The 18,103-nt window shown below is 31.4% G+C and overlaps 1 protein-coding gene across 1 annotated transcript in view; it reads right to left on the reverse strand.

Moving 5' to 3' along the window:
* Positions 1 to 16,770, reverse strand: part of LOC126744561 (potassium voltage-gated channel protein eag) — a 45,303-nt gene extending 28,533 nt beyond the window's left edge. The window contains 2 exon segments of the mRNA XM_050452018.1: positions 5,483 to 5,716; positions 16,368 to 16,770. Coding sequence (XP_050307975.1) covers positions 5,483 to 5,716; positions 16,368 to 16,446 — 313 coding nt within the window. The 5' untranslated portion in view covers positions 16,447 to 16,770.
* Positions 16,771 to 18,103: the final 1,333 nt, after the last annotated feature.

An 18,103-nucleotide genomic window follows, 5' to 3' on the forward strand; every position in this document is an offset into this window, starting at 1 on the left:
GATTTTATGAAAAAAACTTCTTATTTTTGGCTGGTAAATACGCCCTTGAAATCTTGGCACTCAATTTTGAATTACACTGTATAAATTTAATGTTCATTTATCGAAAGCGTTCCTGGAACAAAAACTGTCAAAGACATTTACTTATCAATTTAAAAAAAATAAAATTTACCCTTTTCTAAAAATACAAAATATAACACAGAAAATTGCAGACCAGTTCGGATGTTCCGCTACTATGACGCTCCGTCATATATTTCCGTCCTTGTTTCGCACATAGCAAAAGAGGAACGGCGAGGTGGCCTATGGAGAGTTGACGCGTGCCAACTGTTCCCGAATCAAGGTTAACGATAATTTATTATACAGTTTTAGGAAATTATTAAAATTATATGTATTGCAAAATATAAATATGTAAAAGAAAACGCAAAATGAAAAAAGAAGTACGATAAAAATGCTGAAAAACAGAAGGAGAAATGAAAAGAGAAAAACAAAATAAAATAGTAATTAAAAAAAAAGATAATGCAATACATAAAAAGTTACAAAATCAATTTTTCTAAGAAAGCTATAGTGAGTAAAAAGACATCCTGCATAAATAGGGTGTGACAATTATAAAATTATAATGGAACAATCAGAAATAAATAATTTAAAAGAAAACAAAACCCATTTTTTTAGTATAAATATATGGGAAGACGAAAATATAGAATTACTAATAAATTAAAAAGAAACAGAACGATGAACTTATTATTTTATTTCTTCTTAATAATTATAAAGTAAATATTAGTACATTAATGAAATTACGAAGAATATCTGGAAAAAAAATGCGTAAAAAACTAAGCCAAAAATAAATAAAAGTGTGATAAAAATAATAAATAATAATAATGGGACAAACGAAATGAAATTTTTTGGAATAGATAAAAAACTGCTTTAGCTCCCTGGAAACTAATTTCTTATTACTGTCAATTATGCGAACATATTTTGTATTAATTTTGAGCAGTTGAAGTCATTCTTCACTTTTTCCAAGCAATTAGAACTGATACGAAATCACTTCCAGTATCTGGCATAAGAGAGAGCGACCTTCAACTATACTCGCCGGCACAAAATTCCGCCACCCTGACATATTGGCCAAGTTTGATGTTTTATACATTTTTTATTTTTTATCGGATTCTCACGATTTTTCCATCAGTTTTTAGATACATTTGTTATGATTTTTTGAAATGATTTTGTATACACAGGAGTAAAACAAACTGTTGTTTTTCTCGTAATTTCAAAAGACCCTGTAGGAAAATTAAGGTGGTTAATTCTGTTTGCATACTGTTCCTTGTCATCTTTGATGTATTCTAAACATTTCGATTTTTGATTCATTCCATTATCTCATTTCTGCTGCGAGCTGCAAATTTTTTATTAAAACGCTGATTTGAAGCTTATTTTTAGATAATTAATGTCAAGTTTTCGGTTAAAAATTATCGACGTTGACTAAGGACGCAATTAATGTGACATAAAGTTTGACAATGTCACTATTATAATTTGTTGTATGTCAATATGGTATTAACTCCAGCAGACGTGGGTAGAATTGTTGCGTTAATAGAGATTTCCGCGGTCTATAGTTCGAGATGCTTGAAATAGGTATTTACAGACGGGACTTTTTATTAGACGACAAGGCTCTGGCAGTAGGAGAATGACCACTGCAGCTGATGATCACTTTGTCACCATAGACAAGGTAAACACTGTCTACCCAAAATTATCCAGTTATTTGTCATTAATTTATTACGTAATTAATGTCACCCAATTAATGTATATGAGGAAGACACATTGATATTTGTCTTCGGAAATTTGGAGCATCTAATCGAACCATATACGCATCAAGCAGGTGACAGAGGTCCGGCCGTATCAGTATTCAGCCTATACTATTAGACATTCGAGCTTTTGTCTATCGAAGTCGACCAGCTATTTTATTATGCTGTTGAGGGTTATTACTTATGGACACGCTTGATCTGGTCGGCCGCAATACATCTTCAGTTTTGTTTTTTGATCAATCTGCATTTGGCATTTGATGCGGACGCGTGCTATAGTAATTTAATAAGTATTTTTATTTTTGGGTGTATAGAAATTGATCGATTTCTATACATCGATTTCTATACGATCGATATTGGCAATTGTATTTTAGTTGTGTTTTTTTATCTATCTTTTTATACTAGTAGTAATTATTTTTTTCTTTTTTATATTACTACATAATTTTTCTCTTTGAGTTAATATTTTATGCGCTTTCATTCTCTATTTCATTAAAGTGAATAATATTGAAAAAACATTTTTTTCTAATTAACGATTTTTATTGTTTGTCTACCCGAAAAAAAAGTTCATGCTTCGCCACTGAGGTTTGCAAGATCGCATTTTGAGAACAGTGGGCAAACGTACTATTCACAGATGAATCCAGGGTTTGTTTAAGGAAGCCGGATGGTCGTGAGCGGGTATACAGGCGTAGAAATGAAAGATATGCTGACTGAACCATTTCAGAACAAATCTCATATCGTGGCGGTTCAGTCATGATTTGGGCGGGTATTTCTACCGAAGCACGCACCAATCTTGTATTTATTGAAAATTGAGCTCTAACCGCCCACCGTTACATTGAGAAAATCCTTCAAGAAGTTGTTGTCCCATTTGCTCCATTCATTGGGAACCAATTTACATTAATGCATGATAATGCTAGACTTCACGTTGCACATGTACTGAGCGAATATCTGGATGAAGTTGGACTCCCACGATTGGAATGGCCCGCATGTAGCCCGGATCTCAACCCAATAGAACATCTTTGGGATCAACTTAAAAGGGTCATTCGTCGTCGTCCTGTACAACCACAAACCTTGCAAGTTTTACGACTAGCGCTTATCGAAGAATATGAGGCTATTCCTCAAGAAAGAATAAGGAACCTTATTCATTCGATGCCGCGAAGACTGCAACCTGTTATTGCTGCGAGAGGATGAAATACACGCTATTAAAATTGTTTTTTTTTAATTAAATTTATGATATACCTAGTGTTTGTTTCTCCTAATAAAAATACGCTTCAAATCAGCGGTTTAATAAAAAATTTGCAGCTCGCAGCAGAAATGAGATAATAGAATGAATCAAAAATCGAAACGTTTAGAATACATCAAAGATTACAAGGAATAGTATGTAAACAGAATAAACCACCTTAATTTTCCTACAGGGTCTTTTGAAATTTGAAATTTGACGAGAAAAAACAACAGTTTGTTTTACTCCTGTATAATATAGCCTAATCGAAAAATGCTACGTTAAATTGTCTGAAATTAACATGAAATTACTTCTTAATGCTTAAATTTCTAACCTCGTCCAGGCACTTTCTAAAGCCATTTCTTCAGTTTTTTTTTGGGAAAATTCGATGTACTTTTTATAATTTCCAGGACAGAAATAAATATATAGTGATTTGTTTTCAGTTTAGATGAAAACAGGAAAACGTATACGATTCTTGAACATGATATCCACATTAATTGCATTAGAATTAATAAATATTTTTTCACTACGTCCATGATTTAACCTCAAGGATTCAAGGTTACACCCCAGGGTTGGGTTGGATTGGCGAAGGGGGGGATGATAAGTTATAACGCGACAAAGTTTTAAAAATATGCGCCCTACCCACCTGATACCATATTTTTATCTTGTCACAGATTGGATTTCCTTTACAAACTTTGCCGTCTGTTTGCGGTGTTTTTAGTTTTAAAGGTCGTTCGTAAATTAAAATTGCCAAGTCTAAGTAAGTGAAGACTAGGACTAAGAGTCGTCCTTACAAATTTCAACAGCCTTGAAAGACAATTATATTTGTTTTAATTAAATGCATGTTTATTTCTTAGTAAGTTTATATCGTTGCCGTGACACAGGAACGGTACACATGAAAAGAAATCTTTATGTGCTTATGGTCTGGTTTTTTAGAATGTCTTATTTAAATAATTTCTTGCAATATAATATTTTATTCATTAAACTCTTGGTTATAATATAATTAATTTTATTGGTAATTGTTTATTAGTAATGAGAAATAGATCAAAAATTGTCCATCGTTTTCTTTACTCCTTTAAGTCTGATTACTGTTGATTGATTTTCTCATCTTGCTCTTTGAACATTTCTTGTCCATCATCTTTAATATTGCGGATATTTGATGATCTCTCCATAATATAATCTTTGAAAACTTGCCAAAAATATGGTACATTTGGAATAGGAAGAATGAATAATGTACTTCTTAAATCACGACCTTTAACTCAATTTCTTTAATTATATATTTTGATATGTGAACTTTAATTGGCCCATTTTGTCCATGAAAAAGTAATAATTGCAACAATTTGGGTATACGTAACATTAACATCCAAATATTACAATGCAATATAATAAAATTCCATTTTTCAATAAATTAATAAGAAAATGGGACTTTCCAAAACAAACATTTTATTTAAAGAATAATTCCCTTTTCATGTAAATAATTGATAAGGCTAAAAAACGTTTCATTTTGAGGTGTGCTTGAAATATGACACTTTTAGGTGGAATGTATCAATTTACTAATTAATTTCAAATTAATTTCCTTTAAGCATTTTTAGCAAACTCTTCTGGATTATTTATGCAAAATTGTTCTTTCAAGCTCAGGTTTAATCGCAATATATCGCATAAAAAACCATCAAAGACTCGTAGTGGTATATTTCTAAAATAATTTCAACGTACATACATACAAAGCAGGTAAAATAGGTTGTTATTTAAATATATAATATTTCATCATTATTTATTTAAAATATAATAATTTATTGTCAGTTGTGTGTTTTAATAATAAACGATATGACGAGGTGAAAGTCGAAAATTCATCAATTGAATTGATTGAAAAAATCAAAGGCTAAAATAATAAAAATTTTGGACCCAAAATATGAACATTTTAATATGATTTAAGGCATATTAGAGAGGTGAGATGCGGTAGAATGCCAAATAATGGACTTTTGACCCAGTTTTTGTCATGAAAACCTATCTGAGACCCAGGAATCGAATCCAGAAGGAAATTTACGATCAAAATTATAGAGTGATTCTTCTGCATAATTTACAATCCTCTGGATGAAATGCTTATAATTAAAGCAAAATAATATTGTTAGCATTTACAGTAAAAAAATAACACAATCTCTTATCGAGATCTATATTCATATCTTTAGCACTGAATGCACTGTATATAGTGTAGTATCTTTGTATAGTGTGGCACTATATAGAGATCTTAAGCCAAATACATTTTTTTACAATGAAAAAAAAATGAAAATATCTTCCAATTAGGTTATGATGCTTTCCTGAATTTATCATTATTTGTCCCCAATCGTTATTATTATTATTTAACACCAAACTGATAATAACTCATTTAAATTTCGTATTTAATTTTTCTGTTAATTATTAAAGCGCTACCCACTCACACATAAAAACTAATTAAAAAAAAAGAAGAAGAGAAAAAGACACTCACTATTCTTCTTGTAGAGCAGTATTTCGAACTGATCATGCAGCTGATGTTCGAGCACGTGGTCGATCCTGCTGATTGTCTCTTTGTCGGTGAGTTCGCCGAACATGAAGGCGCAACGGCAGGACTTCTGCATCACCTCGGCACGATTGTATCCGGAGATTTTGCAGAAGGACTCGTTGCAGTACACGATCGGGTAGTCCACTATCTGTGCGTTGGCCAGCAGGAAGCTGCTGTCGGCTGGAATTCATTTTTCAAATTACTCTCATGACCATACTACATCAATACTTAAGTAATCGGCAAAATATATATAAAAAACCCTTGGTTTTGAGAGGATTGTCGTATATTAGTCATTCTTCAAGAGGCAATAGCATTGAAATTAGATGGACTAAAGGATATTATGGCATCTATGCTGATAGATAAAATCGCTAAAAACTCAATTAGTTGTAGTAACTGGTTTACTATTGGACACGTATCAAATTATCAAGAGAAATATGTCTAATGTCTGTAATAATGCAAACCAAAATTTAAATATGTGCAGTTTCATGTCAAAACAGTGATTTTAATCTGGATGCTCTTTAAAATGGTCTGAAAATAGTTGCAATATGATCAGTAGTTTCCATTATACCACTATGGCAATGTAATATTAATGTTTTCTTAGTCATACACTGACAAAAGAATGTAAGCAAAATTGCGGCCTAACTAAAAAATCCTTTGTCAAAACAAGATATTTTATATTACCTTGTTTTATCTTGGTTTTATGTAATTTCTTGCTTATTACACTGTTTTGACTTAGCAAGATCTAAATACATTAATTTTTGTTTTAATAATGTTCAATAACCTACGAATTGAAAAAATGCCGTTTCTCTTTGATTGAGGTCAAATAACATTTTTTTTCGTAGACTACTACCAAATACAAATATGAATATTTGGCTGTGAATAAATTGAGAAATATATTTCCGCCACACATCAATTTTTCGAAAGGGCAAAAGGACTAAGGGGTGCTTCGTTAGACAAAAAGAAAATTATTATTAAAATGATACCAAAAATGCAAGAAAACCGAAGAAGGATTTGGTACGATTTGCAAAAAAATAATAACAACTTGTCAGATATTTTGGATGAAGGTGTATAAGAACAGAATATTACACTAAAATGTAACTTAATCACAATTATACTATTTTACTAACTCGTTATTGTTAATTTAATTTTTATATCTACGAAGAATAATTTATGTTCTAACTCTATAAAACAAAGAAGGTAATATTTTGTTATTATTTAAAAAAATATTACCTCTATTACATTATCCCAACTGTTTATTAAGATGACTAAAAACCCCAAATCAAGAATCAATTATCCAAAATATTCACCCTCTTTGCCACTCTCTTTAATAGTCTTTTTCTAATTAATACTTACTTTAATTTTTTTTTTCTTTTATTCGAAACTTGCTGAAACTTATTTAAGAAAGCTTCTAAAGAGATGACAGAAAAAATATAATAAAGAAGAGAAACAATAAGAAAAATAAATAAAAAAAATCGAGAAACCTAACAAATATTTAATAAAAAAAACTGGAAATGACTGTTGTAAAGTGACGCTTTTAATGTCGGTTATTATTTTACTGTATAAATAATAAGATCAACCTCAAACCAAAGGCCTTTTTCTTTCCTCACTAAAATAAAAAAAATTACTTACGCTCTCTTATTACAGCACTTTATTTCGAACTACTTCTTTGGGAAACTTTTGTTCCACATCATTCGAAATAAAGGATATTAAGGTAATTTGAAAATCCATTACTGTTTAATGCAACGATTTATTAAATTGACAATTTTATGTGCTTATAGCACTACTCTTCTCCTATTAATTAATAGATATACCAATATTCTACATCGAAATAATCAGGACTTTAACTGAAACACATTTTCTTTAAAAATTCTCTAAATAAGGAATATGTTAGTTTTGAAAATTTATTTCTGTTTAATTAAACCCTCAATAATTTTCTTACAACTTTATCTTTCTTCTATTCATTGATGGTTTTATCAATATTTTACTTTAAAGTAGTCAGGATAATAAACACTTTTTTATTAGAAACTCTTGTCTCACATCGCTTTGACTAAATAATATTAGGTGCTTTAGAAAATTTATTACCGCTTAATAGAAGGTTTTATAAAAATGATAATTATACGTGCTTACACCTCTATCTTCTTCCCATATTTAGAAGGTGTTTCGAGTCTGTTTAATTACTTAAATCAAGGTTATTTCGATCTTAATTATTTATCAAGTTATCAAGGCCGGACTGTAAAAAAATAAGAACGCTGCTCCAGTCACACTGAAAAAAGGTGATCCTTCTGTTTTCGACGCACACCCTTAGTGACTGTTACCAAACTGTGTCCGCTTCCAATTAGTGACAATTGACATTTAGCAAAGTTGACATTGTTTAGAATAGTTCTAATTTAGTAAGTCTGTTATTAATAATTATTAAGTTCATTTTCAATTTTACTTTATTTATTTCAACTAACCTGCGTATTTCATTTTTTACTTAGGTTAAGTCATGTTTTTTATGTTTAGTGATTTGTATTTCTCTAGTTTTCATTGAAAGTATTTTCATTCTTTCAAGGTGAGGGGCATGTTAAGGTTTACGTTAATTAAAACACCTGAATTGTTTTTTTTGATAGACAGCAAAAACGTCACGTTGTTGTCAACGACGAACTAACGCCGTAAAATAAGCCCTCCACTTTCTTTACACATTAAGTGCATTTCTAAAATAAAGAAGTGGTTCACGATGGACTTGTTTGTTTAATTCAACTATAAAATAAAATACAGTCCACAAACAACCCTTGCTGTTCCCAGCAGCAGAGACACTACACAATTTGGTGATCCAGCAGCGGAGCAGCAACAAAACAGTGACTATGTAATGAGTGACATAAAATAGAAACAAAGAGACACAATTTAATGTGAAAGGAAAAAAAATGACTCGATTTACCTTAGTAATAAATGAAGTAAAGGATGTTGATATAAGGAACACCCCAATTGACAAAGACGTGATGCACTTCGGTATTATCTCGCATGAGATTTAGGTACCGATTCAATAATTGTCGTAGTACTACTGCTTTCCGGTATTGCACACTTGTTCAGTATTTTAAGTTTTTGGCGGATGACCTCGGTTAAATAGCCTACTCCTCTCGCCCCGAGGGGTCCATAAGGTAAAGTAGGATAAAAGAGCAAGGCTCTATGGAAGGAACATTGGAGTAAGAGAGTAAGGAAATGGTCGAGTTTAAATATTAACAATTTACCAAGAAACGCGTGTGTTTTACCGGGTGAACTTTTATATGCAAAATCAATGTGAATAAACCAAAATCAACAAAGTATTACCGAACTAATTATTAAATATCTTAGACTTTAAAGAAAACTTATGTTAACTAAAAATAAGTAAAATTAGTAAAAAGTAACAAAAGGAGAGAGAACGAAACAGAAGGTTTTTACCAATATTTTACCTCAACTAGGAACTACTTAGGAATTACAGTAACTAGAACTACTACTTTAAGAAACTCTTGTTCCACATCATTCTGAATAAAGAATATTAAGTTAACTTGAAAATTTAGTCCTGTTTAATGAAATTTTCAAGGGACTCCGAAAAAATTTCAAATTTCAACTAAATTTACTTAATTGCAAAACGTTTTGGAAATGACAAAAAATCCAGGAGTTCCCAAAAAGTCTATTTTTCCCTAAATATTCCAGCAATCCCAAAAAAAAATATTTTTTTAAATTTATTAAATGTAAGAAGAATTTCAATACTTATATGCGAAACTTTCCAAAAAAAGTCAATTTTTTTAATAATTAATGTATAAGAATATAAACATTTTGAAAATTAGATTAATAAAAAAGAAATTTGACAATCAAAAAATACCATGAATTCTAAAAAGGCCAAGATACTTAATATTTAATTAAATAAAAGAATGACCAAGCTCTTTGCATATAATTCTCTATCTTAAAAACTGTGCATTTCCGGACCCACGTTTATAGAAACTTTTTCTCATATTTTTTTACAAGTGTATACGCAACTTTTGAACATATTAAATTATATTTCGTCTTTTAACTACGTAATTTCAAATTTACATTAACCATACAAAGTCAAGCTTGGCGCCGACGTCGAATGGTTTATCAAGAGTTTGGGTACAAAGAAAAACCGGCAACTTCAGCTTTTGCCGTTGCCATGATCGAGGCTCCAGACTTCGTCTAAAAAGTGCTTCTATAATTTCCCCAAAAATATGGGAAAAGTTTCTACAATATAATCTAATTTTCATTACACACCACTAATACCAAGTCTAATGTGTTTGTGCCGAATATAAGTGCGGGCCCGCCACAAGAAACTCATTTATTTCATCCAAGTGCTCCAAAAGATCAAGGTAGGTGCCATTTTTAATCTTGGTGCTGTATGGTTCGGTTGAAAATTTTATTTTGGAAATTAATGTTAAATTTAGGAAAATGAACCCTTGCCTATATAAGTAATACATTCCACCCAATCACCGTAATATAACAACAACCGTACAACAAGGAATCACCCATTGAACCATCTATCTATTTTCAAGGACTTAACAGACTAGACTAGACATAGTAATTTTCTAAAAAAAGTATTCCTATATTTTCCTATATTTTATTTAATAAGTTTCCTATATTTTAGGAATTTCTGGTAGTTAATTAAAGTGCAAAGACAATCAAACAAGAAAAAAATATATAATGAGTCCAGCGAATTTTCAAACTTTGAAAAAAATAAAAATGAAATGGGTCAAAACGTTGAACAATTTATTTATATTTAAACTGGTGTGAAACTTAGGCTTGCAAGTGTAAATACCAAAAGACTAAAGGCCACAGACTAAAACAACTATTAAACAGCTTTGACGCCAGTAAAGTTGCAAAAGCTTTGAGGATATTACGTGCTAGAGATCCTGTACTTTATAGAAAGTTGCCTTAAAGTGACAAAGGTTAAAAAAACAATGATTTTAAACAAATTAGAGACATAAAATGTCTGTTTTTTTCAAAGAAATTTATTCTTCCAAATCTATACAAAAAAATAAGCAAAAGCTATTTATAGAGAATGTCCCAGTTTACTGCTGCATTTTAAGTCATGACATCGGAAAATTAATACTTTAATCTATTCTGGTTTGTTCCTTGTTTGGTAAAAGGGTTGCACGAAGAAGCGATAAAATTAGAATTCCTCGTTTGCTTTTGGATTGTAAAGAAATATTTTTCATTTATAAGTTCATGCAGGTATTGTATAAAATTTAACTCCGATTGCTGTGATTATATGATAAAATCCCTTGAATAATTAAATACAAAGTAATAGTAAAAACAGAAAGTCAAGGTCCCATGTATGTAATTTTCATTCGCTCCAATCGTAGCATCATTAGGCCTAAAAATAAATTAAAATGCTTACAGAAAGAATGCTTGTTGGTATCCTAAATCTATTTTTATAAATATGATAAGGAAAACTGATTTTATAATTCCAGGCAATTGAGTCTTAGAATTTCAAGTAGTTAAAACGTTTTCTTTTAATATCATGCAGTTAATTCCTGGATTTTTTAAATTCTAGACAGTTTTTGATGCCCTAGATACCTGGAAATGATTGTAAAGCTCCGGATAATTTTTAATTCCTGGACCATATAAAGCATGACCCTAATGCCTGGATTCTGTAAGAGATAAAAAAATTTCAAAATTCCCAAACGCATGGAATTAAATAGAGATTACTGGCTTAAAAGCTTGAAAGAGCGAAGAAATTGCCCAAAATCTGGATCAAGCGGGACACCCAGGAGGAAATGAAGAATTATTTTAAATGTCTGAAATATGGCTGCGAAAGCCTGGAAGAATCTTTTTGACTTTAATTAGAAGAATATGAGGTCACTTGGTATACAAATGTTCAATGACTGGATGATATAAGTACAATATAATAATGATAAAATTGCTGATAAGTCTTAGGATATCGATTAAAGGTATATTTTTGAATAACATGTTAATATGCAAGAAGAACAAAATTTAAAAGTAAGGACAGAAAAAAATATTAAAGTGATACAGAAGATTAAAATTAAATAAGAAAATTAAGAAACGTTAACAAATTGCTTAGAAAACTGTAATAAAGTCAAAAATAACTATCGTAAGTCGTCGCTTTTAAGTTTTTTTTAAGCCCTTTAGGGCCAAAATATCGTAATCAGTTTCCTAATTTTTAAATTACCTGTGAGCCCTTAAAATATCATATAATATAGGAAAAACTAATTTAATGCTTGTATGTCCTCGTACCTATCTACCTCTAATACCGTTGATCAAATTTTCTTAGTACAGTATATTAAACCAATCTAATAATTAATTAATATTCCTAATCCTTAAACAACCTAATCAATACTATTCACAGATAAAACAAACCCAATGTTTTTTTTTTCAACCAAATACGGAAATTGTCTTTTCCCATTTCCTTGAGAACCCTGAACTGTTTGCCTTTAATTAAAAGCTAAGTGCTTTGATTACGTCAGCGAGAGTCTCTCGAAAAATAAGCCGTTTTGCATTAAGTGGCACTAGGAAAAGGTCACAGTTTTAATTTTCGTGAGAGCAATTAATCGATCTTCATTATGGCTGGATGCACGTGGAATTCTGTTCGTGACTATATGAAGAACAAGTGGAAAAATTATGGAGGAAAACTTATTTTCTTACTGTATTTTTAGTAATGAAAGCAGTAATGGAGTTAGGTCATTATTAAACTCAGTACTCACCCTGTAAATCAAATTTCAATATTAAAACAACCATTAATCACCGTTATGTATAACTTAAGTGCGTCCCAGTAACCCAAATTTTAAGTTAAAAGTTTCACGAGGCCAAAAAATCAAGATAGGATCGATCCGCGATGACTATTGCGAAAATGACCATGGTCAAAGGTCGGCCCTAAGCCCCCATATACGAACGTAATTTATTACCGCGAGATTTTGCGTCAGATATGCCGTTTTGCACTTAAGGTTAACCACTTGTTACCCTTTATAAGAGCTTTTCTTTTTCGTTATATCCAAACAATTTTATACACTCAGTTTTGTTTGAGAATTCTGTGCCCTCGTCGCTTTGTATAATATTTAATTGAATTTGTAATTATTGGAACATAAAACGAGATTTTCAAGATTATTGCAGACGATAAAACTAAACGAATTCTGGAGTACGTCGTAAAATATTCCAGATTTGTATTCTTCGGTCTTTTTGTATTTGTGTATCTTATTTAATATAATTATTGTTTCATACACGTTAGAGCATTTCCTATCTGTTTCCAGATTTTTTTATGTATGACATTGTATATGTCAGCAGCTCCTTCGGTAATAACTCAAAAAAAATATCTGTTTCTGTTGGTAACTAAAATCAATCCCGTAAGAGGCAAAAAACTCAAAAAGTACCGGCTCAAAAATGGCATGACGTAGAAGAGGGCTGCGATTTAGAGACTGATTTTGCGCAATTCGTTCCTCCTTTACCTGATGTTCGGGAAAGGAAAAACTATTATCCAATTGATTATCTCCATCAGTACTTCGATGAAGCTTTTTTTAAAAATCAAACGGAAATTACAAATTTTCATTTTCAACAAACTTGTAATACTTTGCTTAACGCAAGCGAGACCGAAATACGTGCCTACGTCGGAATTACATTATTAATGGGATAGAAACGTATCATCCATTTTTTCTCTAAGAGACCAAACGAAAACAAAACAAAGGTTAAAAACACAAAGTCAGAGTCACAGTCAGAGTCAGAGAGACCGTGACTTTGCTTTGTTATTAATGGGAGTTTTAAGTTACCCTCGAATACGCACGTACTGGTCAAAATCATTTAAAATTATAAGTGCTCATTGTCCTTTCTTTTTAAATTGATTTTTCCGTTTTTGCACAATTGCAAACGATAACATATACTGTTGTTTTTACGATTGGCAATTTTATTTAGGTTACATATAGAATTACAATTTTATTCAGTTTTTATTTTTTCTTTTTAGTCAAGTAACGTAATATCTTATTAATTTTATGTCTGAAAATAATTCTGAAATTATTGACGAATTACTTTCTCATTTGGGAAGGTTATCCGTAACAAATACTGAAACGGATCCGCCTAATTTAAATCAAATTGTTTCTGATAATACCGCCGATATTCATAATACTTTACCTGCCTTACTGGAGGAAGAACTCGAAGTAGAATCTGTATCAGTTGTATCCAGAACCATGCCTACTGATATGCCACTTTTAAAATACCAAACGGATAACATCCCACATTTCGATGGGAATCCAAAGTTATTGCTAAGATTTAATTTATCGTGTGAAAATCTTCTAAGAAATTTTCAAAATAGTCAAACTTGTGAAGACCCTATTAATTCAATTTTAATAGACTTGATTTTAGGCAAATTAAGGGGTAAAGCAGCTGATTTAATTGGCTCTAGATCAGAATTAAATACTTGGGCTTTAATAAAAGAAACCTTAAATTTAACATTCGTAAATCAAAGGGGTATTGACTGTCTAATACAAGACTTAATTTCCATTAGGCCTTATAAAAATGAACCACCATTAAATTTCGGCATGAGAATACAAGATGCCAGAAGTCATTTGTTTGCTAAATTAAGTAGTTTAATTATTAATAAAAATGAAAAACGAATTAAAATCGCCCATTACGATTTTTATTTCTTAGAGCAAAACGAATCTGACCCATATCCCAATGAAAATGCATCAATGAATGCATGCAAAAAACTAGATACGACCTAGAAAAAAACATAGAAAACTGTTCTTTATATAAAAAAGAATATTTTAATTTATACAATTTAGCTTCAACCTTAAAAAAAAATCAAATACTTCAAATAAATTCATTCTCATTTCTTTCTTTTGCAAACAATGCTACTTTAAATAGCAATAACTTTTTCAAAATTAAATACCTTTCATCCATCGATCATTAGTCCAAAAGACTTATTTAAGGAAATTCAATTAATTTCTACGAGTTTAACATCCGGTAAACTCCCATTTGACCAACTTTTAAAAATGTCTTTCTTTTTGAGAAAGTCCTTAATATAAAAAGTTACGCAAAGGGAAATAAAGTCATATTTATCATCGAAATGCCGATCGTAGAGAAGAACAGTTATCTACTGTACCACCTCTATCTTCTACCTACACCTTCAAAAACCTTCCATGATGTAATATTTCCGCAAACCAAATACCTAATCCTTAATGAGCTGAAGTATGCAAAATCCAACCAACTATGCAGAAAGATCACCACCAACGAATACGTTTGCCAAGACTTTAACTCCTTGCCTATAGACGAAGATGCATCTTGCGAAGTACAGATGCTAAAATTCAGAGAATCAATATCCCAATGCCAGCAGACGAAAATCCAAATTACCACCAACAAAGCAGAAAAACTGGAAGAAGGAAAATAGAAGCTAATCGTACCTCGACCTCTTGCAACTATCCAGACTTGTGGTTCCAATAAAGACAATATCCCACTAAATGGCACCTATATCGTAGAACTGGATTCTACTTGTGAACTTCGTGTCGGAAACATTGTCATCAAAAATTACAAGGATCCAGAAACTCATTACAAAAACATCGAACCACCTCAAATCAACCTATCACCTCCTAGCAATAAAGCTACACCAATTCTCTTCAATAATTTGGAATTAAGCTCACTGAACCTAAATGAAGCCAAACATCTTCATAAATCCATCGAGATTCAGCATCAAAGACTTGACCGGGCCCTGAACCAACCTGTATACTACCACAGAACCAGCATTTATACCGTATTACTTTATATACTGCTAGTAGCAATAATTAGGTACTTTATGGTGCAGAAATTCCTGATGCCAAGAATATCTAAGAGAAGCCTACATCCAGACGAATCTATGACGAAATCCTGTTCAGAAATCGTCATATAACCACCTCACCACTCCTGTACCATCCGTAAGCTCGTTTTTTAGGAGGGAGGAGTTATGGAACATATAACCCCTTACTATAGTATATTTTATTCCTTAGTTTATAGAATATGATCTTTTGCATTGTTATCATTTTTACTTTAGCTAAGAAGTAATTTGTATCGTTTTAATTAGATGGATTTAAGCTAAGCATTGGTAGAGTTAAGTCACAACGCTGTAATGTTCTTAAAATAAATTTTTTAAAAAAGCCTTTTCGTCTTTGAAATCTATAACTAATAGAATGTTTTTGTTGCGAGAACTTGTAAATACCAAATATGTTTTTGCATTTTTTTGAACCTAAAGAAATAATGTGAGTATTTGTTTATTGGCAATAGTCGATTACTCTGGCTTTATATGTATTTATTAAATAAAATGTTTCTCCACTTTTGCTCGGTACTGTATTTTTAACGATAATAATATATGACGTGTTGTTTGGGATATTTTATAGAGAAAAATGAAGAAACATTTTTAAATAGAAAGACTTTGACGTTTTATGTTTGTTATGGGAATTTATTTTATAGTTTTCACACTATGGTACCTACTTTTTTCAATTTACTTTATATATGAATTTCGTCTACTTTAAATTTATATTTTTATGAAAAAAAATTTTTTAATGCTATGTTTTATTGAAATACTACTTTTAAATTTCAACTTTTTATAGTTAAGTGAATTTTATTAGTAATAAATCAAAAAAGGCCCTTTTGACTTCCAAATCGGTCTAAATGTCACTTAAAGATCCAGAAATCAAGATGACTACAAGTTTTGTTAATTTTCCAATAATTTCATAAAAGGTTTTTCACTATAGTTTAAATCAGTCAATCTGGTTCAGAACTAGAGCCATTTTTTCTCTTTTCATTTATCAAACAAAGTGTGTTTTCTTCTATGGCTTTTTATGCGAAAAAAAACCGAACATATTCAATGCAATAATAACCGACTTACGCTGCTGATTGGATCTCCGAATGATGTTCTCCAAAAAGGTGTTTTGTGGGGCAACGAGCCCCCTACGACCCCCGGGCATCGTGGCGGAAATTTTGACGGTTTTCACACCGCGTCACCTCAATCGGAACATCTCGTAAAATTTTCAAGAAGAAAATCATACCGTAAAAACGCGATCCTCCTAATGTCCCCCCAGTTTGAGACATCGAAGAGACATTTCGGCACGTCTTTAGTAACAGTCACGTGCATATCGCGAATAACTATTTTTTTTTTGTTATATTTCATTTATCATTTCTCGGGAATATCTTTGGGATATGCCGCGAACGTACGTCAATGGTTACGTAAAAAAACCGATTAATACGTGCGAGCCGAGCATGTTTAACGGATGATCGAATAAAACCCGGATCGTCAAAATATGTCGGCAAACTAAAGGGTTGGAAATCAGCCGCGTTTTAGGTCTTTGGATATTGCCACGTTGCCAGGTTGCTCCAGGGAAAATCCTTAGAAAAAGAGATTGAAATAGAGGCAAAAACTCCTAATAATTCACCCAAGTATGTTTCAAAATTCGTTGCCCTAATCGATTTGTAAATAAATGTTGATGAATTTATGTTTTATTAGTTGTCCCACTTCATTATTGGACAATTGCATAAAAAAAATTTTTCTTTTTAAATCCTGCATGTTTTTTAGGTAATATTGAAGTATTCGGAAATTCCCTACAAACGAACTATTGTGCAGAAAGTTCTATGGAGTTCTAGGGTGGTGGAACCTGTTAATTAATTATTTTATAAAACACACAACTAGAATTCCAGTTTTCGGGATCGGGATCCCGGGACCGATCCTAATTATATTTTGAATAAAATATTCAACAGTAATAACAGTATCCCGAGCAAATACAAATGCACTTAACTGAAAAGAAATTATTTAATAATTCAGAACTAAAAACATTTTCAGTACATTACGTATTACATATTACATACCTAGGTACCTACTACCTAACAACCTAACTAAAAAGTCTAAAGATATGCTCTTAAAAACACTAAGGTATCTAAAGATAAATCACTTCTAAACGAGATCTAAGTTTAGTCGCAAATGTGACCGCCAAAGAAAAGGCTCTTTCAGCTTCGACACTAGTTGGCGCTACTGTCAGTAAATATTCATGACTATATGTTACAAAAAATCGGGATTTTCGGGACATACAGCAATCCCTGGATTTTCGGGATTAAAAATGTCCCGGGATCCCGGTCTGGAAACCCTACACATAACAAACATTATAAAAACCTCGATTATAAAAACCGTCTCCAAAAAATATGTCTGCAAGAGGTTTTTTAAAAAAAAAAACTAGAAAATAAATTAAAAACGATATAAGCAAAAATACATCTTATATAAAAAGAAACATTTTGATTTCAGTTGGAAAAATTAGGGTTTCTTCCAGGCAATTGAAGGTTTCTTATGCCTCATATGCCTGGAATAAGGAATTTACGTTTTTTTACTCTAGAAGAAGTAAAATTGAGTTTCCTTCCAGGCAGTTGAAGATTTCCTATGCTCCAGCCCCCTGGACTAAGAAAATGAAGTTTTTCTAGTATGAAAGAAGTAAAATTAGGGTTTCTTCCAGGCAATTGAAGATTTCTTATGTCTCATATGCCTGGAATAAGGAATTTAATTTAAGGAGAAGTAAAATTGAGTTTCCTTCCAAGCAGTTGAAGATTTCCTATGTCCCAGCTGCCTAGACTAAGAAATAG

This window comes from Anthonomus grandis, chromosome 14 (genome assembly GCF_022605725.1).
Source record: "Anthonomus grandis grandis chromosome 14, icAntGran1.3, whole genome shotgun sequence".
Classification (NCBI taxonomy): Eukaryota; Metazoa; Arthropoda; class Insecta; order Coleoptera; family Curculionidae; genus Anthonomus; species Anthonomus grandis.